Genomic DNA, 23,766 nt, shown 5'->3' on the forward strand with positions numbered 1-23,766 from the left:
CCAAAATCTCACTTTAGGGTAGGCAGGGATGGGAGGCGGAAGAGCTTTTTTTCTTCCCGTATTTTTTCATTTCAGCCGCGGAGAGAACCGAAGTGGACACTTGAGATGACCGTGGCGGGGTGTCCCGAAAAGTCTTGTCCCCACAGTCTTGTCCAGAGCAGTTCATTCTTTCTGTTGTCTCCATGCCAGGGGGAGGGCAAGGGGCCTGCATCTCATTGTGTGTCGTGCCCTCTGCATTTTCAGTCACATGACAGGGTCCCACCACCATCCCTCCTCCTCCACCACCTTATTGCAATTCAGCCTCAGCACATGCGGGTCACTAGGCTGGACAGTTACAATGACGATTATTCCCATTTTACAGATAAGAAAACTGAGGCCCATGACACCTTTTTGTTTGTTTGTTTCACTTAATCAAGGGTGTAATGGCCTGCTCATCAGGAGATCAGAATATTTAATAATCCCTACAGAGCCATGAACAGGGAATCCAGGGAGAAAGAGGCCTCAGAGCAGTCACATGGCTGTCACGGCGTCAGCAGGCTCTCTCTTGGCCCCTGATGCCTCTTATTTAAAGCATGATTCCAAGAAACAGGGCCTCTTGGAGTCCCCAGAACACAGCACATAAAAGGGAAACGGGACAGAGATGCTTTTGAGCAAACAAGGAAAAGTCAGAACGAGTAATGATGGCTGACAACCAAAGAGAGACACTTAAAAAAAAAAAAATCAAAACTCTGGGGTCTTACAAAAGACCAAAAGGATTACTGACCAACTTAACGTTACATTCTTCTCTGTGTACACTAAACCAAAAGGCAGAGGAGCATCTCATGTGCTTTAGAAACACTTCCCTTGGAAAAATAATAAAATAAACCCTGCGCTAGGACACTTAAAACCATCAGCCACAGTCATCTAGAAAATTCACTTCCATGGACAGGGCTTTCCCCACCTGTGCCCCACCAACAAGATACCCCTGGGTTTAGCTGAGAGTTCCACAGATCCTGGGACCACAAGGGCCTCCCCACAAGAACCCCGCTGGTCCTCTGCACCCCCCCCGCCCCCACAGGCCTGTGGTGTGGAGGCACCCACTGTTCTGCAGGGAGGGCCACTGAGGGCACCCTCGGTGCCACGGCCAACTTGGCTGGGGCTCTGCTCCTTGGACGCACCGAGGCTGCTTCGTATTCCCCCACGACTGCCTCCGCTCTGAGTTGGGGCTAGGAAGAGAGGAGCAAATACCTTTGTCCCAAGTCCCATCTGCCCCTTGAGACGACAGGCATGGCTTCCCCCTCCCAGGAGTCTGGAGAAAGGGACCCCTCTCTCCAGCACGGGGGTCCTGTTCCTCTGTACCCCGTGAGGCAGGACAGAGGACAACCAGTGAGGCAGCGTGTCTTGCCCACGGTCAAGGCACCAAAAGTGGCAGAGCCTTTTTCAGACATGGGTCTCCCTGACTCCGAGTCCAGTGCTCCTTCCACTAGCCTGGAAGACTCGATGTCCAGCTTCCTTTCACACTCTTCGGAAAACCACGCATTCCAACTAAGACACAGAAAATGAAAGAATGTGCTTTTTTGTGGCTCGGGTCCACACCCTCCTAGAATCCCACCCAGGGCTGGGTTTGGCCATCTGATTCTGGCCTCCTTTTTGGGAGTTTTGTGTTTTCAAAGCACAAACAAGGAAATAAAATGCCCCAGGAAATAAGGGACCCCAAAGTCAACTCCAATGACTGGCCAGGGCTTTGAGTCTATACTCGAGTGTTTACCTCCCAAATGCATGAAGGAAAGAAACGTTGGGTACAAAGACCTCCGTTCACATTGTCCAGGCTTCCAAGTGTAGCCGTGTGTCTGTCTGTGTGTGCCGTGTGGTTCCTGATCCCTCACCATGGCATGCTCCCCGCCCCTGAATGTCGTCAGTCTGCCGGCTCCTCCGTGCTTTCTGGCCGCCTCAGCTCTGCACCCGGGAAAGCCCTGAGTTGGCTTTGGTTTGCCTTGCTGCCTTCAGTTTGATGTTCCTGTTCTCTGGCCCTCATGTGTCTTCTCTCATCCCGGCTCATCCAACTGTCTCTCCTTTCCGTTCCTTTTCTGTTTGTGACACGTTATCTGTTCCATGTTGTATGGTTTCTTAACTGCGTGTGGTTTTCTTAAGATTAATGTTCTAAAACTAGCTTCTCCTCCTTCCTCCTTTATTCCCACCTGGTCCTGCTCCCCTTCTGCATGGTTGAACTTGTGCTTTAAAGTTAACAAGGCTCAGTCTCTCACTAGGTCTGGGTGCCCGCCGGAGTGGACTATGCTTCCTCTAACCACTGTTTCCCACCATCTCTGTGATGGGGCTTGATTCCTCCTGTCCTAATACTGTAGTTCTGACCAAAACCAAAGCAGTTTTTAAAACCTCATGGATGCATATAACCTGAGCCCCCTCTTCCATTCTTCCCCTCCTGCCCATGCTCGTAACACCCAGCGACTGTGGATTCCAGCCGCCCGCTGTGCCCTAACCCCTCCCCCCACCCCTCCTCCGAGCGCCCCCCCAGCTTGGCTGCCGCCCCCCCCACCCAGGGCAGTGCTTCTCACCCCTGTGCTTCCCTTACAGATTCGCGTCGTGAAGGCGTTCCGTAGCTCTCTCTATGAAGGTCTAGAAAAGCCTGAGTCTCGAACCTCCATCCATAATTTCATGGCTCACCCCGAATTCCGGATCGAAGATTCACAGCCCCACATCCCCCTTATTGACGACACTGACCTGGAAGAAGATGCCGCCCTCAAGCAGAACTCGAGCCCTCCGTCATCGCTCAACAAGAACAACAGCGCCATCGACAGCGGGATCAACCTAACGACGGACACAAGCAAATCAGCTACCTCTTCAAGTCCAGGGAGCCCCATCCACAGCCTGGAGACGTCGCTTTAGCTGAGGACCCCACCGCCACCCACCCACCCCCGGGCCCCACCCATCCAGGCACCCAGCTCACCCAAGCAGCAAGGAGCAACAACAGGAAACCAAATACTGGCAAGAAAACCAACATTTCCACCCAACAGACCCTTTTTCTGGCTGCGATGCTGTTTGAACTCTTTTACACTTTGAGGCAAGGGGCGGGATCTCCCGGGGGGGGGGGGGGGGAGGCTTACGGGAGTGAGTGATTTTCCCAGAACAAGCCCTTCCTGGCTCCCGCCCAAACACGGACCAGCCGTGCACCCGCCAGGCCACCACGTCCCCTGCATGAATGTACTGTACACTTCCAGTCCTCCCCTTGTTTGGTTTTGGGGGGGTCGGGGAGGGTTTTTTGTTTGTTTTCTTAGGCGGGAACTGCAGACAGACTCTTTTCTGAGACTCTTTATCCAATCCACTGGTCTGTGAGTTTTTGAAATGCTTGCGCAGCATGGTCTCAGTTGTATAGGTTAATTTAACAACTTTTTGAAACTGCAGAGCTTAACTCACCTAGTAAATTTGCACCAACGGAACCGAAGAACTTCACAGACACTCACGAGGTTATATCCATTTCTTTGTATCTATATCAACGTATACTTTTCCAAGACTGTATACGTCCATATAGATAGGTATATATATATGTATATATATATATATACATATATATACACACACACACACACACACGGATATATAAAGTTTTTTTTGCCGGCATGTTGCCTTGTTTCCGCTTAAATTGCTCTATTTTAACTTATTTATGTCCTAAAACAAGAATGTAATTTGTTTACAAACCTGTAGATAACGTCTTTGGCTATTTGTACAGTTTAAGAACACTGGCGGCCGAGATGTTATATAAACAGCTCAGCCCAACAGACACTTCCCTGGATTGCATCCTTGATGTTTTACAATAGCCATGCTCTGATTTTTGCCTGCTGTTTCCATTCAATTATGTCACTACCGCGGGAGGCTCAGGCAGAAGCCAAATGCTACCGAGGAGGAGTATCCATCGGAGGGCTTAACACCATGCTCCGTAGACACAGGGAGAGGAAGAGAGAAGGCTTCCTTAGGTTCGCAGCACTAACAGCGGGCCTGGCCCGGGGGTGACGGGGTCCGCCCAGCTCTGGTCGAAGACTTTTCTCTCGATGAAACTCGCTTGAGTTTACTAAGAGCATTTCAAAAAGAAGTTCTCTTTGGCACTGTCTGGGCAGAGGTTGAGGTAGTGTTGCAATATTATAAATGCTACTCTGTTGATTTTTTCTTTTTTTTAGGAATTTAGAGGTTTATTTACTTATAAATTGCAGCGTATGAGCTGTTGGCATACTGGATGAGGATCATTATGGCTTGCTGCTTTTATTTTTATTTTTGAAGAAGAATAGCCTTTTTCTCTGCACTATTTAGATCCGAACGAACCTTATGATGTGTATATTGAGATGTATTCAGTGTGATTTTTAAACCAAATTGTCTTCCTGTAGTCGCAGTATATACTGTAGCCTTTTGACAGCAAGTCTTGCTTTCCCAGACAGAAAGCCATTCTGAAACCCTACAGTATCACAGGTGAGAAAAGGTGGTTATTTTTCCCCCAAGACAATAACAGCACTAGTAATCCCACTTAATGAGAGCTTATTTAATTGTACGTCAGCCTCTTAACTGCTAAGCACTTTGTGGGTATCAGCTTTTTTCATAAAAGAACTTTTGTATTTAATACAAAGTTTGCTTTGAGACTTTTCAGCATACAATCTTTTTCCATAAACTTGTACAGTGCAAAAGACATTTTGAATACCATGATCGATGACGTCCCATGCTTTGAGGAAAACCAAACACTTTCCACCTCGCTTGCAAAATTCATTCCTCATACTGACCCCTTCCCACGGTTGCTCTGTGTCAGCTCAGCCCTTCCCTTCTCCAGGCCCAGAGAATTCTTCCACAAACAAGATGAGAGCCACTCGGGAAAAGAGCCATAGTCAGCTGGGAGGGCCTACGGCTGGGTGGCTGTGAAGGAACCTGAGGCTTTGGGATCCCAAGTCAGCCCATCCCACCTGGCAAAACCTTCCTAGAAGGAGGACCTTCTGTGTGCGAGAGCATCACCTGAATGTCGTGAAGGAATCTCTCTGAATGTACCCAGCAGAGGAAACTGCATCCCCAAAGGGGTGACCAGCCCTCAGATGTGCTTATTGGATTCCAATACAAACACCGCCAAAAGCCAGCCCGTTGTTCTCCTGCTGAGAAAGTAAAGACCTGCACATGTGAAAAAACCTGGAGCAGCTTTGGAACGTGGTATTTTTTGTAGTTTCCTTTCTCAAGGTTTTCCATCTCCCCACCTTCTTGGTTCCAGTCCTGTGTCCATGACCTCATTCCCCGACAGCAGGAAAGCTGAGCTTGCCCACCACGCTCCCTGTTCATTCGGAGCCGGGACACAGGGAAGACAGGAGCGCCTTCTCTGAGCGGATAGCCTAGTTTAGGGAACAGGGAGCAGTGGAAGTGACCGAGGACACCCGACCTCAGTGTTGGTCTTTTCTTGTCGGGAATGATGGATGCTTACACACAAACACACACACACACACACACACAGAGGAAATGATTGGTTTGTCAAAACTCACTGTAGTACATAAAGCTTGCACTCTGCGTCCTATATCTAGCAGCATGGGGTACGTTTGGCAGTTCACCCCATTAGGGGGTCAATAATTTATGACCATTCATCTGTTTTTATGAATTTTTTTATCTAGACAATAATTGTAAATAAAGAACTCACCGTCTCTGTTCATTTAATACTATGCAATGGTTATGCTTTCAATTGCTGACTCTTCTTACTCCTGCAGCGTGGTTCTGAAATGTCTGTGGTTTAAAAAAAAAGGCAAAAAACCAACATCAAACAGAACACAGTAAATATATACTCTGTAATGTATATATATGTTTTTCCAGTTTGGGACTGCACCATCCACTTAGCTTCTTCTCTGTCCTCTGGACAAGGGCTCCAGGAGAAGATAGCAGATTAATTCTGAGGTCTAAGCTCAGCGACTTGTCTCCCCTCAACAGATGAGAGAAGAGCAGGGGGCCCATTCAGTGACCCCTGGGGCTGGAGAATCGCCCACCTTTGGAGGTGGGCAGGGAGGAATATTTCCTCCCTGTGACTCAGGCAGCGCTTTCCCTAACTCTGAAGCAGCCTCTGTTGCTCCCGCCAACCCCTCACCATGGCCCCTCGCCCCCCTGTCCCAACCAGAACACAGAGTAGACAAGAGGGAGGGTGCCCTGCTTTTGAGACCAGACCAATGAAAATGGCGGTACTGGGCCAGGGACTCTGGACCCGTCTCATCCTGGGTAGCCTGCTTATTGAATAGCTGCTCTTTTCCCAACCATGCTGAAATGCCATCTGTACCACATACTGATAGCTTATATAGATTCGGGTCTATTTCTGGAATTTCTCTTCTGTTCCCGTATCTGGGTGTCTCATCTGGTACCAGCCATACAGTTCTAATTACTGTTGCTTTATATAATGTTTTATCATGTGGAGGAGGGATAAGTACGCTTCCCTCTTTTTCTTTTTTTAACAAAATGTCCTGGTTATTGTCTCACAGCTAATCTTTTAAGTAAACTTTAAAATGTTGCCAAGTCTTCCACCCCTGCCCTTCCCCCACCCAAGGGCCCTGTCATTCTATGTGCAAAGGGCTTCCTTTCTGCCACTGTAAGTACCGTTCACTCAGGGTCACTAGATAGAGTGAAACAAAGATAGGAGAAACTAGACAGGAGAAACAAAAAGAGCATCCTAAATTTGGGGGGAAGCCAGAAGCCAGAAGTTCCTCCCACCATCTCACCTGTACCCTAAGCAAGGGTGTCACCAGGAGAGGCCACCAAGCTCCCCACCCCAATCTCAGTTTGGGACCCAAAGTCACCCACCGTGGTTATGCTGGGGTGGACCCCCCATCTGCCCCAGTCCAGAAGAGGAAGAGGGCTCTCTCCCCCACCTGGAGCTACCAGATTTGTGTGGCCCAGTTGTTTTTATTTCTAATTCTCCTCATGAAGAAACCTTTATTCCTATCTCCCTTTCTGGAACTGCCTTTTTTTTTTTTGGCAGGGGTGGGAGGGGTCACTTCTTGTTCTTTATTCAAAGTTTTTTCAGTGGTTGTGTGATAGGTCCTTTGAGATGCAGCAATTTCTTTCCTGGACCTTCACACCACCCTGACCCCCCCAACCCATTCATGCTCTACTTATGGGAAGCTGTCAGCTGGGTGTACTGTGACATGCCTCCCACCCTAAACTCTCTCCATAGTGTCTGAGACCCCATTAGAAGATGGGAGGGGTGCGTTTCTTGAAGGCTTCGGGTCTTCCAGAGCCAAGGCCTATCAAACAACAGCAGAAAATCCCCAGGTCTTTTCCAAGTTCTAAAGCAAGCTCTCCTGATGTGATGTAGAGATCCTACTCAACCAAGTAGAGGGAAGGGGGTCCCAGGCCCTGGGCATCAGCCATCACCCCCTCCACCAAAAACAAGACCTTTGAGGCTGCTCTGGGACCTTCTCAGCCCCCTAAGTCTGTTTTGTAATGCCTGTGGTGCTCTCCCTCCGGACCTTTCCTCTTGGGGGTCGCCACACTTTGCTAACTCTTGTGTGCACATATTTTATAACAGAGTAGCGAGGAAATGGTGCCGCTCCAGCTTCCACAAGCTGCCCGGGCTCTGGGGGGGGCTCTGGGACAATCGGGGCTGGGAAGTGACTGTGCTCTTATTGTACACTCTTTATTTCTCTGTATCTCTGGCTTGTGCTCTTTGTAATTAATGGGATTTGTCTGCCTTTTCAACACTATCCTGAGCAATAACAATAAATGCACACGTGGAAACGCAGACACGGTACACATCACAAGGCCTTTTTCCGCAGGACACCTGGGTCCCCGCCCTCCGTGGATTTGAACTTGGGAAAACGGAGTCCCTGAGAGGGAAAGGCACTTTGTCCAAGGGTGCACAGCTCGGTGGGTGGTCTCTCTCCTTCCACCACATCACATCTTTCAAACTTCCACCACTTAAGGGAGCAAGTTTTACCTGCCATAAGTCATTAACCTTCCATGAGGAACTGTGGGCAGTCCCAAAGAGCAAGACTTTGGGAGAAGAGGCCTCAGGAGGAAGAGGAAGAGATTTGGAGACAGTGGGTCGGGGAGGTAGGGGCACATATTGGGGAAAGCTAAGAATGGTGTGATTTGGGGTCTAGGATCAACTGGAGGGAGGTAATAGGACAAAAGATGTAGGTGGCATCCCTTACTGGCAAGGGGGGAAGCAGAAGGGAGCCTGGCATCCGAAGAATCTGAACTTTGCAAACCTCTACTGAGCATCAGCAGAAAACAAGAATGTGCCCAAACCAAGAAACTATCTCAATGTTGGCTCAAAGGTTGAGGGTTGTGCACGTGCATCTTCACACACACACACACTCATGCACGCACGCACATACACTAAAGGCCAACCCTTGTCAGGGAGAACTGATCTTCAGATTAAGCACCATATAGGTCCATCCAAGTTCTAAACGGTTTCACCTCCCAGAGTCCATTTACTCCCAACATCAACGTTGCTTCCGCGTAGGTATTCTAATTCCCACTTAACAGAAGAGGAGACCGCAGCTCAGAGAGATGAAGGGTACACCCAGCTAGAAAGGAGAAGATACAGTAGTGCTCCCAGCAGTCTTGATACCAGAATTGGCACTTGAAACCTCTATATTATGGTACCTTTCAGTTCCCCCAGCAGATATCTTAATGAATAAGATACAGTTGCATTGCTTATCCCAAATCCCCAATCTCTCCAACTTCAATGCCTATACCAGGGAATTCCTTGAATAACAACTATGCCCCATGCATTATATTTGTATTATATCAAAAATGTCACTGTCCCTGTTTCCTACTTGAGAAAAGCAAGGCTCAGAGAGAAGTGATGCACCAGAGAATCAATGGTGCAGCTACAGATGGAAGGCCAGGGTTTGTCCCTTGAAGAACAGCAGACCCAAGAGCCCCACCCACTTTGTCCCTTGCTCCACTTTAAGTGCCGCCCCCCAACATCCCCGCAATATTTCTCCATTAGAGGGGAATAATCTTGAAAGCTGGGGCAGGGGTGGAAGGGTGAGTTGCTGTCTGGAGGCCCAGCCCTTAACTCTGTAAGACCCCACACCCTTGGCCCCCTCTCCCAAGCTCGTTGATGGTCTAGGTCTATCACACTCTCTGAACCTTAACATCATCCCTCCAGCAGTGACCATCTCCAGCTAGGTTTCTTCCGTCCAGTGTCGGAGAGAAACTGAGGGACTGTGACTTGCTCAAGGGGAGCCTAGGCTCCACCCTAGGTCCCCGGACTCCTTAACACCAGGAGGGGTCCAGGTCTGCCAGACCATGCGTGTGTGGCTGAGGGGAGCTCCCAGGCCTCCTCCAGCAGTACAGCATTCTCCGTGTGCTTGTGGAAAGCCCGGGACTTAGGGGCTGGGGCCACTGGGGTTTGGGTCCTCAGTTCTAGCTGCAGGAGCCTAGCTAAGATCCCACCCTGCCTGGGGTTTCTACCTCACAGGATCCCAGGACTGTGGGGAAGGGGCAGTTTGGAGGCATTGGGTCCCACGGCGTGGAGAGGGCAGGGTGAGAGGGCTCAGCCTCTGGTAGCTGGCATTCCCTGGCCTTCTCTGGCCCTGGTCCCAGCTTTGGGTCCTGAGGAGGGACTAACAACGAGGAAGCAAGCACTAGGACCGGTCGGTCTACCCACTACCCAAAAAATTGCTCATCCTACAATGTTCATCCTAAGGCCGGTCGCACCCAGAACCGCAGGCAGGCGGGTGAAGCTGTAGCTATGAATCCTTCCTTTCGTGTAGAGATCTCAGCAAAAGGAGAGAAGATGGGCTAGAGCTTCCGATTTCAAAAGCCCCGGGATCAGTCTTGCCACGGAAACGGGAGCCCCACCCCGGGAGCCCCACCCCTTTAGTCTCCCGCAGTCGGCACACAGAAGGGGAGGGGCCTTGGGAGGGCGGGGCGCCGCCCGGGGTGCCGCCCCGGAAAGGCTCGGAACTTTCGTGCGAGCGGACCGCGTTGCCACCCGGCTACTCCAGCTCCACCGCCCGGCGCCGGAAGTGAGCTGTTTCGGGGCGCCGCCGGGAGCTGCCACGTCCGAGGCCGGGAGCTGCTGCTGTCGCAGCCATGGTGAGTGTGGGGACCGGGGACGCGGCCCTCTCCCGGCTTCCTTGACCGTGCCAAGGTTCAAGCCCCGGGCTGGGGCCGTTCAGCTCCCCTCCGCCGCTTCGGGGTTTGCGGGGTTCTGGCTCTGCCCCTCGGAACATTTCGGAATGGGAGGTCAGAGGGCGGCCGCGGAACCTCTTGGAACTCTGCGGGCCGCGCCGCTGCCGCGCCTCTCGCTCCTATTTCTTCCTCTTCCTCCAACAATTGAAAACAAAACCCAGAACACCGTAGAAGCTACTGTACCCTGAGCCCTTCGTAAGTTCCAGGCGTTGTTCATAATCTCAGCCTGCTAACAGCCCCGCAAAATAGGTGCTGCTATTATCGACACTTTACAAATGAGGAAGCTTGAGGTTCGGAGAGGTGAAGCCTTTTCCACTACTAGTTAAGTGGCAGAACTGAGATTCGAACCCTCTTAACCACTCCCTTCTACCACCTACCACTTCTCCCAGCAGAGATGTAATGTGGACATAGGCGTAGGGCCCCGAAGTATGATGGGCAATTCAAGAAACTGATGTAAGGATGAGCTAAATTGCTCTAAAGGTAGGGACTCGGGTTTTTAAGTCTCTGTGGTATCCAGTATACAGTCATTCCACGTTTACTCATTGAGTGAATGACTGAATGGTAACTAATGAATAAAAGTGCGTGAAGTGAAAAAAGCCCAGAGTAGGGGTTCAGGTAACCAGAGCTCTCAGGAAAATGGGTGTGCCTGGGGTTTTGAGGGAACCTGGATGAACCAGAAGTCAGGACACTGGGTTTAGTTCTTGCCCTGCAGGATTTGAAATTACTCATCTCTTTAGGCCCCTGATTCTTCCACTGCTGAGTAGATAGAATCTCTTATGCTCGATACTCAGCTCTCTCTAAATGAAATTTTAACTCTTCAACCAATTCTGAAGAGCTGAATGTTTTAAGGGCTGACTCTTACTACTTAACAAGGACCAGGGGCACCTGGGTGGCTCAGTCGTTAAGCATCTGCCTTCTGCTCAGGTCATGATCCCAGGGTCCTGGGATCGAGCCCCGCATCGGGCTCCCTGCTCTGCAGGAAGCCTGCTTCTCCCTCTCCCACTCTTCCTGCTTGTGTTTCCTCTCTCACTGTGTCTCTCTCTGTCAAATAAATAAATAACTTAAAAAAAAAAAAAAAAAAAGGACCAGACAACGTGAGGTGCTGGGGGGGAGGGGGCGGGGGAGGACTTCTTAAAAAAAAAAAAAAAAAACTTGTTCAGAAGTATGATTCAACATCCAGGCTGGTGCATGAGAGTGGTTAAAAATACATGCTAGTTATCCTTAAGGCCCTTTGGTGACCTGGAATGAAACTACCAGGAAACTTTTCCTGACTCTGCTTAGCCCTTGGCCGTTGATTTAGGGAATTCAGTGTAACAGCTACTTTATGTTCTAGATAGGCAGCGTAGTGGAGTGGAAAGCTTTGTGAGCTGAGAATTAACAGGTGGGGCTCTTTTTCTGGCTCCTCCTTTAACCAGCTCTGTCACTTCGGCAAGTGCTCCCTCTTCTCTGGACTCCTTCAGTTCCTTAGTTATCAGACCGCTCCAATTAGTTTTGCCCTTTGTCCTTCCCGGTGCACATGTGAAAGCACTTTGGGTAACCTAGACAGCTTGGCAAGAGTAGGAGACGCTTCTCTTTATCTTGCCTCTGCAGACCTTGGAGGTCCACTTATTAGGAAGTCTCAAAATTGATGAGAGAACCTGTGCTTACTTGATAAGTACCTTTTGAACTGCTTTGCACCTGTCCTCTTCCAGTGTCCACCTTTCTGAAAAGTCAAGTCAGACTTTATACCTGCAGGGCTTGTGCTGGAAAAAGATGAAATGGGGGAAGTGGTAAGAAATATCAGTTCCAAACTGAAACCTCCCTTTCAACTCTTTTCTATCCCCAGAATTTAAAAAGAATAGTGGTTGAGCAAAGTAAAACTGTTTTTGTTCATTTACTTATTCATTCAGCAAGCAGTCACTGAGTTCCTTTTGGTTGCAAAGCACTGTGCAGGGTGATTTGAAAAGATCAGAACTGTGGATGACACAGACCCTGGATCCAAGGAGCTCACCTTCTGGTTGAGAGAAGAAAGGGTGTAAAGTGTTGTAGACATTCAGTGCTTCAGATATTCAGAGGAGTCCAGCTGGTTGGGGAATCTGGGAATCTTCAAGAAGGGGGGGCATACGGTGATGGGTATTAAGGAGAACACTTATGCAGCTGGCCGGTTAGCTCAGTTGGTTAGAGCATGGTGCTGATAAGAACACTTATAGCATGGAGCACTGTTACACGCAAACAGTGAATCATGGAACACTGCATCAAAAACTAATGATGTAGGGAATGGTGACTAACATAACATAATAAAATAAAATTTAAAAAAGGCGGGGAGCATAATTTGAGCTGGACCTCCTAGAGTGAGTGGGAGGGTGATGACCATGGCATCTCTGTTCCAGCCCCATAAGCTGCTCAGCCCTGGATCCCAGTAGGTGACAGCCTAGGATCTGTCATAGGTGGTGGACCAGGGAGCAGTCCCCCTTGAATCAGTTCTCCAGGTCTTAGGTATTAACTCTGATATGCCCAAAACTGCCTGTGAGATCAGAAGCCCTGTCATCCAGGACGGGAACAACAGCCATAGATCCCCAGCGTCCCTTTTCACCCTAAAAGTGGTGAAGACTGGTTGCCATTCTCCCCTCTTTGCTCATGTTATTCCCTCTGCTTGGACTATACTTTTTTTTTTTTTCCCCTGTGCCACCTGGCAAATTCCTCATCATCTAAACCTCAGTTCATGTCTCCTACCACCACCAGCTCCTCAGGCCGCTATAGTACATGTAAACTTCTGTTAAAGTACTTATCTTTCCATGTTAGGGTTACTTCTGTACAAGATTTTCGGGGGCAAGAATACTTAATTTATGTCTATATCTCCGGTCCCTGGCACGGTGCTTAGCAAAAAGGAGGTACTTAAAGTAAATGTTTAATGAGTGAACGAACAAATGCAGTCAAGAACCCTGGTAATGACTGGTAGTTTTAATAAGATGATTGCATTCTAACTGCCATCTGTTCATTTACCAACTGTATCTTTGGTTCTAGGTGTCAGTAATTAACACTGTGGACACCTCCCATGAGGACATGATTGTAAGTATTCCTTGAGCCTTCCCTTTTGGGCTATAGCTATGGGCATTTCAGTGCAGGGGAAACATTTCTGTTGATCATTCATGAATCCAGTGTGGCTTTGCACCCTTGAGTCAGGCTGTGGCCTCAACATATGGTCAGTCTCCCAGCAATGCCTGCCATGTTGGCAGGGCTGGGGCATTCTGGTCACTCTCTGGTAGGAGGAACCTAGGAATGGTTTATGGCTCAAGTCCCTCAGTCTCCAGGCCAACAAAGTAACCTGCTCTGGGATGTAGGCTAAGCCAGTGTGAAACTTTTGACAGTAGTCTCTTCCCACCTGCCTTCCCCATGCTGCCACTGCTTAGCCCCTTTGGAAGGGGGGCTGAAAGAAGAGAGAATGGGAAGGTAACTTAGTACAAGGGCAAAGAGCAGGCACAGTGAAAGCCCAGAGCAGAGCCAGGTAGGACCACCACAGACAGTGGGCCAGGCAAAGCCCTTTGAACCAGAAGTCATTAACTCAGGGCGTTTCCTGAGAGATAAATACGGGGCTCAGTATCAGAGGACAGGGCGGTGGGAGAAGGTCCAGAGGTTAAAGTCCCTAGCAGCAAAGATGCAGACTCTGCTTCATGCAGGGCCAAGCAGTCCAGGCAGCCTTTGAGCAAGACTCTGGTCAGTCAGCTTACAGCATTTCATCTCAGGGCTCCTGCCCACCAATGGTTGCTTTTCATCTTCTGAGAGGTGGCCTGGTCTCAAGTTGTATATGTTTCCTGAATACAGTCATTTAACCACACCTTCTTGGAGACAGTGTGGTAGCTTGGGTAAGAAAATCCAATCTGAGACTCCCTAGCCAATTCCTGAACTCTTCCTGAGCCGGCCTTGATTTCCTCATAGCTAAAATGGAAAAAATAATGGATATGCTACCTACTTGTGTAGTTTGGGTTTGAGAAACAGATGAGGCAAAATAGCAACGGCTGATGTCTGCATGTTCACTAAGTGTCAGACCCCATGCCATATACTTTCATTCAGTGTCTCAGTGAACCTTCATAACAACCCTTAAAGTAGATGCCACCATTAGCCCCATTTAAAAAGAAGGAAACTGAGGTTCGAGGAAGTTACATCATTTTTTCCAGACAGCAGGGTAAGGTAAGGAGGTAGGATTTAAATCTTTTAGGTACTGGGCCTTACTTCCTCCTAAAGTGTGTGGCAGCACTCTGCAGGAGAAGTACCTAAGAAATCTAAACACTTGCAGTGCATCTCTTCCAAGAAGCCAAGACCTAGCATAGTGGGGGGGTTGACTTCCAAAGAAGAGTCAGGATGTTTTTCTCAGGGGGGTGAGGAAGGAATGTTGAAGCAAACAGAATGACTGCTTCTGTTGAAAGGATGTCAGTTGTTCCTGAGTACCAAAAGAGTGACAGCTGATAGTTCCTGACAGCCCCAAGGTGAGACAGCTGAGGAAGATGCCACCTGTTGGAATAGGCAGCAAAGAGGAAGGACCAGGATGTGCAGTGGGACAGCAGGCCTTGAGGCTCAGAGGAACAAGATAGACAAGAGCTGTAGGCAGAGACCGGCCCTAGGTCTACATGGCCAATCAGCATCGAGAAGGTTGGCTCATCAGTGGTGGGACTAGTGACATTTAAGGCATGGGTGGAGAGTCTGGGGTACTGGACATACTACTAGGAAAAAGGTCTAGTAAAAATCCAGGAACAAAGGTCCACAAAGGATCTAGGGCCATGGGTGGAGGAAGGAGCCCAAGCCAGATGTGCATTGTGGAGGACCTCACTGGGCCCTCCGGGCCCTCAGAGGCTGCTCCTCTGCATCAGCGTTAGCCCCAGGGTCTGGGGCTGAGCTGAACCTGCAGCTCAACAGTAGCCCACAGAGCCTCAGAACATGGTGGGGCCTGAGGAAGGAAGAAGAAAAAGGAGGCTAGCTAGCCACTGTTTCGTCTCCCATACCCACCATACAGAATAGGATTGGAAACGGCTTCCCCTGTGTATGTAAAGGGTCTGAAAGCAGCTAGGTATGGTTTTTTTTGTCCCTTTCAGAATGACATGGCCTGTCTTGAGAAATGGAATGTCGAGATGCTAGCTTGTTGCCTGATAGTGATGCTGCTTTGAGGTTAGATTAATTTCAGGTGAACTCTGGTCCAAACTAGATTCTGTCCTGGTGACTCCCCCACTCCCATCCACCCAGCCTGCAGGCTTCCCAAGCTATCCTCCCTTTGCAGCACGATGCCCAGATGGACTACTATGGCACCCGCCTAGCAACCTGCTCATCAGACAGGTCTGTCAAAATCTTCGATGTGCGAAATGGAGGACAGATCCTCATTGCCGACCTCAGGGGGTGAGTGCAGCCAAGTCTGGGTGAGGTTCTCAGAATGGTTGGGTTTCTCAGACATGGCAGGAAAAGCTGAGAACCCAGATCAGAGGAGCCCCACAGTGCATTTAGCAGAGAGGACACACCGGTCCCAGCCAGGCAGCTGTCCTCAGCAGGATGAATCCCAACTTGGCTTCCCAAAAACCCACCAGAAGACCTTGGGTAAGAGTCAGTCTACCTCTCGAAGACTTCATCTGCTCACCCTCACAGTGGGGTGTTGCTGCCTCCTCCCGGGTAGAGCCTGTTCACAGCATGTCTTCAGTAGCTACTGCTGCTTTTAAAAGTGGGAAAGAACTTTTTGGTTTTTTGGTTGTTTTTTTTTTTTAAGTTTAGCCAACATGATCTAAAGTGTCACTCAAAGGCAACAATGTAAGAATAATGTTAATGTAATAAAAAGAAGAATAATGTTAATGTAAGAATGCATTAGTAATTACATAAGTCCTATAATTTTGCCTATTTGCATGCCCACGGCAGATACTCAGTGAATATTTACAAATGTTTGCTTTCCCCTCTCCCTACAAGATTCTTGAGATCCTGGCTCATTTTTATGGCTACCCCTCTACTGCTTTCCCCCAGCCCACTGCCTTTCAAATAAATAGGAGTTCTTAACCTGGGTTCCACAGATCTCCGAGGGTTCTGTGGATAGAATTCAGGGGCTGGTGAACTGGGGCTGAGAAAAAAAAATCACATCTTTATTGTCAGTGACTCAGCTAGTTAGCATTTCCTTCAATGATGGATGTAGGCCAGAAACGACAGTAGTATTCCGAGCACCTGGAACTTTGTTACCAGTAGAAGACACAGATATCTTCGTATCACATTCCAGCTACAGTTTTCTCAAAATAGCACTTAGGCTTATCACTACTTTGAAGTGAGAGTGGTTATTAGACCTGCCACTAGAGCTTGTTAGTTAATGTGCTAACAGAGAAGCACATGTATCACTATATTATAAATCCGTCTTTAACATTTTAAATACATATTAGTGTATTTCATTATAATTGGCTTTCCTTTATAATCCTAGCTCCATGTGTTGTAGCCATTATTCTGAGAAGGGACCAAAGCCTTCAGCAGACTGCACAGGAGAAATTAAGAGCCCTGACAAGTAGGAGCTCGGTACACGGTTGTTAACTGAATTAAGGCATAACTAAGTAGCCATTTGGGGAGAGGGGTGTAGAAGTCCCCCTCTCCCTGAGTGTCAAAAATGGAGTGACTGAGGGGTCAGATGCTACTGGCCCTGTGCAGCCTGCTGCCGGCCCTGCCAGAGGAGGTCACACCTGCCCTGTTTTTCTTAACACTGAAAAGATGTGCACTGTCAGAGGGATAAAAAATTCACACCCCCTTCTTTTTTTGCCTCAGTTTAATATACTTTTTTTTTTAATATATATTTTTTTAAGATTTTATTTATCAGAGAGACAGAGGCAGGCAGAGGGAGAAGCAGGCCCCTTGCTGAGCAAGGAGGCCGATGTGGGACTGAGCTGAAGGCAGACGCTTAACCGACCACCCAGGCGTCCCTTTTTGCCTCAGTTTAAACTATTGCTAGGTGCAGGACATTTTCGTCTCCTGAGAGTTTCCCTGGCAGCTCCTTTGTGAGGCCTGGGTATTGTCCCAGCCGGAGGGAGGAGGACACTTTTGAGTGTCTGCAGCCCTGGGTTGGAGGAGTGAACAGGGAGCAGCAATACCAGCTGACAGGCATGAATAATTTTTTCTTTTCTTGTGCCCAGCGCTGTTCCAGGCTTTTTATGTGAGTTATCACCTATATTTCCCCTCATGAGCACACTGTGAAAGAAGTCTTGCTGATATCTCCGTTAGGAGACTAAGCCATAGAAAGGACGTGGCCCATGCCTAAAGTCAAACAGCTAGAGAATGGGAGTGGGGGTGAAAGAGCTGGGACCGTCACCTGTCTGCCGTGTCACTTCTTGTGTGCTGGGTGCCCACCCTTGCCTGGGCCTGAGAGACGGCCCCAGTACAGAGCCCAGCACCGGGTCTGTGCTCAGATAGTACTCACCAGGGGAATGCATAAAGATCAGAGGAGCAGAGGAGAGACCTGACCTTAAAGTAAGAGAATAGTAGCGAACATGAAACAGTGCCTGCTCGAAAAGGTAACCCATCTGGAAGGATGAGTAGCGATTCACTCTACACATACCTCCTGAGCACTTGCGGTGCGAAGCCTGCATTGACCGGTGCGCAGATGAATAGGCCGAGAGGCTTCTCCTGAGGACGGCCCGTGTAGGTGGTGCTGGCTGCAGTGCAGGTCAGGGGAGGGAGGGGCCTGTCAGCTCGGGACAGAGAGGCTCAGAGTCCTGGTTTGTTCTCAAGGCCTCTGTGACGTCTGGGCCTCAGGATCTTCAGTGCCCAACAAAGGTCTCTTTTGGCAGTGACTTCCTATAGCTCTCCCTTCTGAAATTCTCAGGCAGCTCTGTCCTGAGATGCTGTATCTGCCTACCAAGAACGCCATTCAGGTCCATCCAGGGTAGTGGCTGGCAGAGCACTGCAGGTTCCTGTGACCCATCTGAGCAGCCTCTGACCCTGTCCCCTTGTAGTCATGAGGGTCCTGTGTGGCAAGTGGCCTGGGCCCACCCCATGTATGGCAACATCCTGGCATCCTGCTCCTATGACCGGAAAGTCATTATCTGGAAGGAGGAGAATGGCACCTGGGAGAAGACGCACGAGCACACAGGACACGACTCCTCAGGTACAGTGAGTGTGGTAGGAGCAGGTGGGCGGGGCCTTGTTGCCTGGCTGCCACTCCCATGCCCTTCCCCTCGTGATGCTCCTCGTTTGTCCCTTGGGTTTGGTTGGCTTTTCTGTCATCTGTCCACAGCAGAGGTAAGGCCCTGAGACCTAAAGCCAGTCTAAAGCGAAATAAGGAAAAAACAACACAGTGAGGTGTGTGTTTGGTTTTTTTTAATTTTATTCGTTTTAAGTACTGGCCTTTATTTTCAGATTATTGTCTACTTTTTTTCCTAGTTTTATTAATTTATTTTTACTAACGTATGGTGTTATATTGGTTTCAGGTATATATTATGATTCATATTTCTATCCATTACTCCATGCTCATTACAGTAAGCGTACTCTTAATCCCCTTTATCTGTTTCATCTCATCCTACTTTTTGTTAAGGTTTTTGAAATTATGATATTCATAGGTGATAGGTTTTTAAAATCTCGTTATCTTCCTCCTGGTGATCCCTGCAATTTTTTATTTTAAAAATTTAGTAAAATGGTAAACCTGGGAAATCAAAGTCGGCTAACTATGCCTCTCTCCTTCCTGCAGTAAACTCTGTGTGCTGGGCCCCCCATGACTATGGCCTAATATTGGCCTGTGGGAGCTCGGATGGGGCCATCTCCCTGCTGACATACACCGGAGAGGGCCAGTGGGAAGTGAAGAAGATCAACAATGCTCACACTGTAAGTCCAGACCTTGCTGTGTGTGGAGGGTAGCTCTGCGGCCTTGCCATGTGTCTCCTGGAGACTCCCTAGAGAGGTGGCAGGAGTAGTGTCACTGCTGTGCAAGGGGCTGGGGAGGGAACGATGCTCAGACATGCTTGGTGGGTCAGTTTCGAGCCTCTTTAGCCTGAAGCCAGACAGACACTGCATCCAGGGAGGCCAGGCTGTACCAGCCTCATTCAGCACAGGGCAGGGGGTTGGCACGGGTTCCTCCTTGCAGGCTCCCAGATCGGGGAGGGTCAGGGCATTGGCAAGGTGGCAGCAGCAGCCTGTCTCCCTGCCACCTTTGCTGTGGACACTTCAAGTTGACATGCTTGCAGTGGTCATTGAGACCCCCTAGAACTGAGTGGCGTTATAAAGAGAGCATCATAGGAATTCAGTTCCTTGCACTTCCAGTCATTAGATGCTGAAATAGTCAAGAAAGCACTATGGACAGGAAATATCTCACAGTACTTGAGCCCCCACTGTGTGTCAGTCATGTAATCCTCACAAATGTCTGTAAATGAAAGAAGAAACTACCAAATGTACAGACTTGCAAGGTAAGCAGTCCTGTTCCCATTTTATGATGAGACAGATGAGGTTCAGAAAAAGTAAATGACTTAGAGAAGGTCCTGTGCCGGGGTTAGAGTCCAGAATCTGTGTGCCTTCTCACTAGACAACAGTTCCAGCTTTGGTGGCCCCAGATACTTCTGAAATCTACCCAGATGGAAACTTAGTAGCTCCCCAGCTTGACACTGTACTTATGTACTTCTCAAATTCAGGGGATCCACAGCCTGTGCAGCCCCTAAGACCCCAGGAGCCTATCTCAGAATCTTTACTTGAGGTGCTCAGATTCCCATCTACTGACTGACTTGCCGACATGAATAGGCTGAGAGGCTTCTGGGAAGATGTTGGGGAGTGGCATCACAGCTTTTCAGTCTTTCCTCATCTCTCCATAAAAACCCACAGAGCAGCTAGATAGCACAGCCAAAACCTCATGAACATTTTGAGCAAAACTAAGTAACAAGGTATTTCCACAAACTCCAAAATAGAAGCAGAGAGGAATAAACCAGCAACAACCACAAGACTGCATGGTATTGGTATCTGAGCAGGAGGAAGCAATGGGGTGCCTTCTAGCAGATCTGTGAAGGCAAGTACTGCCAAAATAGCCAGCAAGGATTCACTGGAAAGCATAGCTGGCCAGTTTTTTGTTGTTTTGGGGTTTTCTTTAAAGATTTTATTTATTTATTTGTCAGAGAAAGAGAGAGGCAGGCAGAGGGAGAAGCAGGCTCCCCGCTGAGCAATGAGTCCAATGCCGGACTCGATCCCAGGACCCTGGGATCATGACCTGAGCCGAAGGCAGCCACTTAAAACGACTGAGCCACCCAGGTGTCCCATAGCTGGTCAGTTTAAGAACAGCAGCTGAAACTAGGAGAAGTTTGGGGGTTTCTTTTGTTTTTAACCTTTTTTTTAAATTGATATACAATTGGGGCGCCTGGGTGGCTCAGTCGTTAAGCGTCTGCCTTCAGCTCGGCTCATAATTCCAGGGTCCTGGGATCGAGCCCCGCATCGGGCTCCCTGCTCGGCGGGAAGCCTGCTTCTCCCTCTACCACTCCCCCTGCTTGTGTTCCCTCTCTCGCTGTGTCTCTCTCTTCAAATAAATAAATAAAATCTTTTTAAAAATAAATAAATAAATAAACTGATATACAATTGACTTATCATAAAATTCACCCTTTTTAAAGTGTACAGTTCTGTAGGCTTTCGTATATTCACAAAGTTGTGCAGCTATCACTGTTCATTTTCAGAACTTTTTCATCACCGCAAAAAGAATCCTCATTAGCACTTCCTCTCCACTCTGCCCCCTACCTAGGCAGCCACCAATTTACTTTCTGTGTGGATTTGCCTATTCAGGACATTTCCTCTGAGTGGGATCCTACAACACAGGCATACCTTGGAGCTGTTGTGGGTTGGTTCCAGACCACTGCAATAAAGGGAATCAGGAATTTTTTGGTTTCCCAGTGCATATAAAAGTTACATTTACACTGTCTTACAGTCTTTTAGGTGCAATCATAGCATTGGGTCTAAAAAACAGTGTATGTACTTTAATTAAAATTTACTTTATTGCTGAAAAATGCTAAGAATTATCTCAGTGGTCACCGAGTTGTAATACTTTTTTACTGGTGAAGGGTCTTGCCTCAGTGTTTGGCTGCTGACTGATCGTGGTATTTGAAGGCTGGGTGGCAGTGGTAATTTCTTAAAATAAGACAGCACTGAAGTTTCACACATCAGTTGACTCTTCCTTTCACAGACGATTTCTCTATAACGTGCAATGCTGTTTGATAGCATTTGACCCACACTAGAACTTTTAAAATTGGAGTCCATCCTCTCAAACCCTGCTGCTGCTTTGTCAACTAAATGTATGTAATATTCTAAATCTTTTGTTGTCATTTCAACAGTCTTCACAGCATCTTCAGCAGAGTAGATTCCATCTCAAGAGACCACTTTCTTTGCTCATATATAAGAAGCAGTTCCTCATCTTGTCAAAGTTTGATCATGAGATCACAGCAATTCAGTCACATCTTCAGGCTCCACTTCTAATTCTAGTTCCCTTTCCACCACATCCATAGTCACTTCCTCCCCTGAAGTCTTGAACCCCTCATAGTCATCCATGAGGGTGGGAATCAACTTCTGTTTGTGTTGATATTTTGGCCTCTTCCATGAACCATAAATGTTCTTAATGACATCTAGAATGGTGAATCCTTTCCAGAAGGTTTTCACTTTACTTTGCCCGGATCCATCAGAGGAATCACTATGGCAGTTATAACCATATTATAATAATAATTAAATAATAGGACTTCAGAGTAGAAATTACTCCTTAATCCATGGAAATTGCTGAATGGATGTTGTGTTAGCTGGCATGAAATTGATATTAATCTCGTACGTCTCCATCAGAGCTCTTGGGTGACCAGGTACATTGTCAGCGAGCAGTAACATTTTAAAGGAATCTTTGAGTAGTAGGTCTCAAGAGTGGGCTTAAGATACCCAGTAAACCGCATTGTAAACAGATGTGCTGTCATCCAGGCTTTGTTGTTCCATTTATAGATCACAGGCATAGTAGATTTAGCATAATTCTTAAGGACCCTACCATTTTCTGGATGGTAAATGAGCACTGGCTTCAACTTCAAGTCACCAGCTGCATTAGTCCCTAACAAGAGAGTCAGTCTGTCCTTTGAAGCTTTAAAGCCAGGCAAGTCCTAGATGGCATCTTCCAATAGAAGGCCATTTCATCTATGTTGAAAATCTGTTGTTTAGTGTAACCAGCTTCATTAATGATCTCAGCACGATCTCCTGGATAACTTGCTGCTGCTTCTATATTAGCACTTACTGCTTCACCTTGCTCTTTTATGGAGACGGCTTCTTTCCTTCACCCTCATGAACCACCTCTGCTAGCTTCACACTTCCCTTCTGCAGCTTCCTCACCTCTCTCCGCCTTCACAGAATTAGAGAGAGTTAGGGCCTTGCTCCCCATTAGGCTCTGGCTAAGAGAATGTTGTGGCTGGTGTTCTCTTCTCTCCAGACCTTCTCCTGCCTTCTCCATATCAGCATTCAGGTTGTTACACTCTCTTATCATTTGTGTGTTCACTGGAGTAGCACTTTTCATTTCCTTCGAGAACTTTTCCTTTGGGGGCACCTGGGTGGCTAGGTCGGTTAAGCGTCTGCCTTCAGCTTGGGTCATGATCTCAGGGTCCTGGGATCGAGCCCCACATCAGGCTCCCTGCTCGGCGGGAGGCCTGCTTCTCCCTCTCCCACTCCCTCTGCTTATGTTCCCTCTCTCGCTGTCTCTCTCTCTGTCAAATAAATAAAATCTTTAAAAAATTTTAAAGAATAGCTTATATATGTACAAAAATAAAGGTAAAAATGATGAAGGGATAGAATATGACTGTAAAGATGAATATTATAAAAGATTTTATAAAAGGAATTGATAAGTTGGTTGAAAAAAGAAAGAAGAGAAATTAAAAAAAAAAGGGAGAGAATGTGATCAGGCAGGAGACTAGAACAAAGCCATACACTAGAGACTTAGGGTATATTTTGGTCTGTTAGAAGAAACTGTATCCCAAAATTTTAAAGAGAGAACAACTTAGATATATACAAAAAATAAGGTTAACTACAATGAAGGGATAGAATATGACTCTAAAAATGAAAAATAAAAAAGATTTTTTAAAAAGGGATTGATAAGATGTTGGTTGAAAAAGGGAAAAAGAAAAATTCAAAAAAAGAAAAAGAAAATTAAAAAAATTAACTTTGAAAGACTAAAGAATCATGGTAAAAAAAAGCCATGAATTCTATGTGCAGTATTCCCCTAGCGCTGGAGTTCTGCCGTTCTCATGGATCGGTAAACTTGGTCTTGGCTGGCTGTTCTTGCTGATCTTCTGGGGAGGGGCCTGTTGCCGTGGTTTCCAAATGTCTTTGCCGGAGGCGGAATTGCCCCACCCTTGCCCCCTCCCAGCTAAGTAATCTGCTCGGGTTTGCTCTTGGGAGTTTTTGTTCCCTGCAAGCTTTCCCTTCAGCTTTGGAGGCCGAGAGTGAAAATGGCGGCCTCCCAATCTCCGCCCCGGAGGAGCCAAGAACTCGGGGCCCTGCTCCTCAGTGCGCCCCCAGAGAAAAGCAGTCAGTCACTCCCATCTCCCCGGTCTCCGGCCGCACTCCATGCTCACCCGGCCTGTGACCACGCATTTCTGTCTCTGGCACCTGACCCCGTGTAGAGTCTCCAAACCCAGCAGATCCCTGTGGTGCGCTCCCACGCGACTC

At 48.0% G+C, this 23,766-nt stretch overlaps 2 protein-coding genes and 1 long non-coding RNA gene across 4 annotated transcripts in view; 2 read left to right on the forward strand and 1 right to left on the reverse strand.

Moving 5' to 3' along the window:
- Positions 1 to 5,776, forward strand: part of ATP2B2 (ATPase plasma membrane Ca2+ transporting 2) — a 203,895-nt gene extending 198,119 nt beyond the window's left edge. The window contains exon 23 of the mRNA XM_054504605.2: positions 2,572 to 5,776. Coding sequence (XP_054360580.1) covers positions 2,572 to 2,883 — 312 coding nt within the window. The 3' untranslated portion in view covers positions 2,884 to 5,776. The remainder of the gene's footprint in view (positions 1 to 2,571) is intronic.
- Positions 2,676 to 17,780, reverse strand: LOC135364526 (uncharacterized). The gene is made up of 3 exons (XR_010411793.1): positions 17,678 to 17,780; positions 5,651 to 5,733; positions 2,676 to 2,805 (listed from the first exon to the last, which is right to left on the reverse strand). It is a non-coding gene; the product is annotated as an uncharacterized LOC135364526 (long non-coding RNA).
- SEC13 (SEC13 homolog, nuclear pore and COPII coat complex component) overlaps positions 9,902 to 23,766 on the forward strand; it is a 32,597-nt gene continuing 18,732 nt past the window's right edge. The window contains exons 1-5 of one of the 2 annotated variants that reach the window (XM_045861843.3): positions 9,902 to 10,044; positions 13,144 to 13,188; positions 15,389 to 15,504; positions 18,075 to 18,226; positions 18,806 to 18,939. In XM_045861843.3, the coding sequence (XP_045717799.1) occupies positions 10,042 to 10,044; positions 13,144 to 13,188; positions 15,389 to 15,504; positions 18,075 to 18,226; positions 18,806 to 18,939 (450 nt within the window). In that variant the 5' untranslated portion in view covers positions 9,902 to 10,041. The other variant, XM_045861844.2, reaches the window with a different exon arrangement.

The sequence above is a fragment of the Mirounga angustirostris genome, unplaced genomic scaffold (assembly GCF_029215605.1).
Source record: "Mirounga angustirostris isolate CCGP_5_RB_7025 unplaced genomic scaffold, mMirAng1.0.hap1 SCAF_1, whole genome shotgun sequence".
NCBI lineage: Eukaryota > Metazoa > Chordata > Mammalia > Carnivora > Phocidae > Mirounga > Mirounga angustirostris.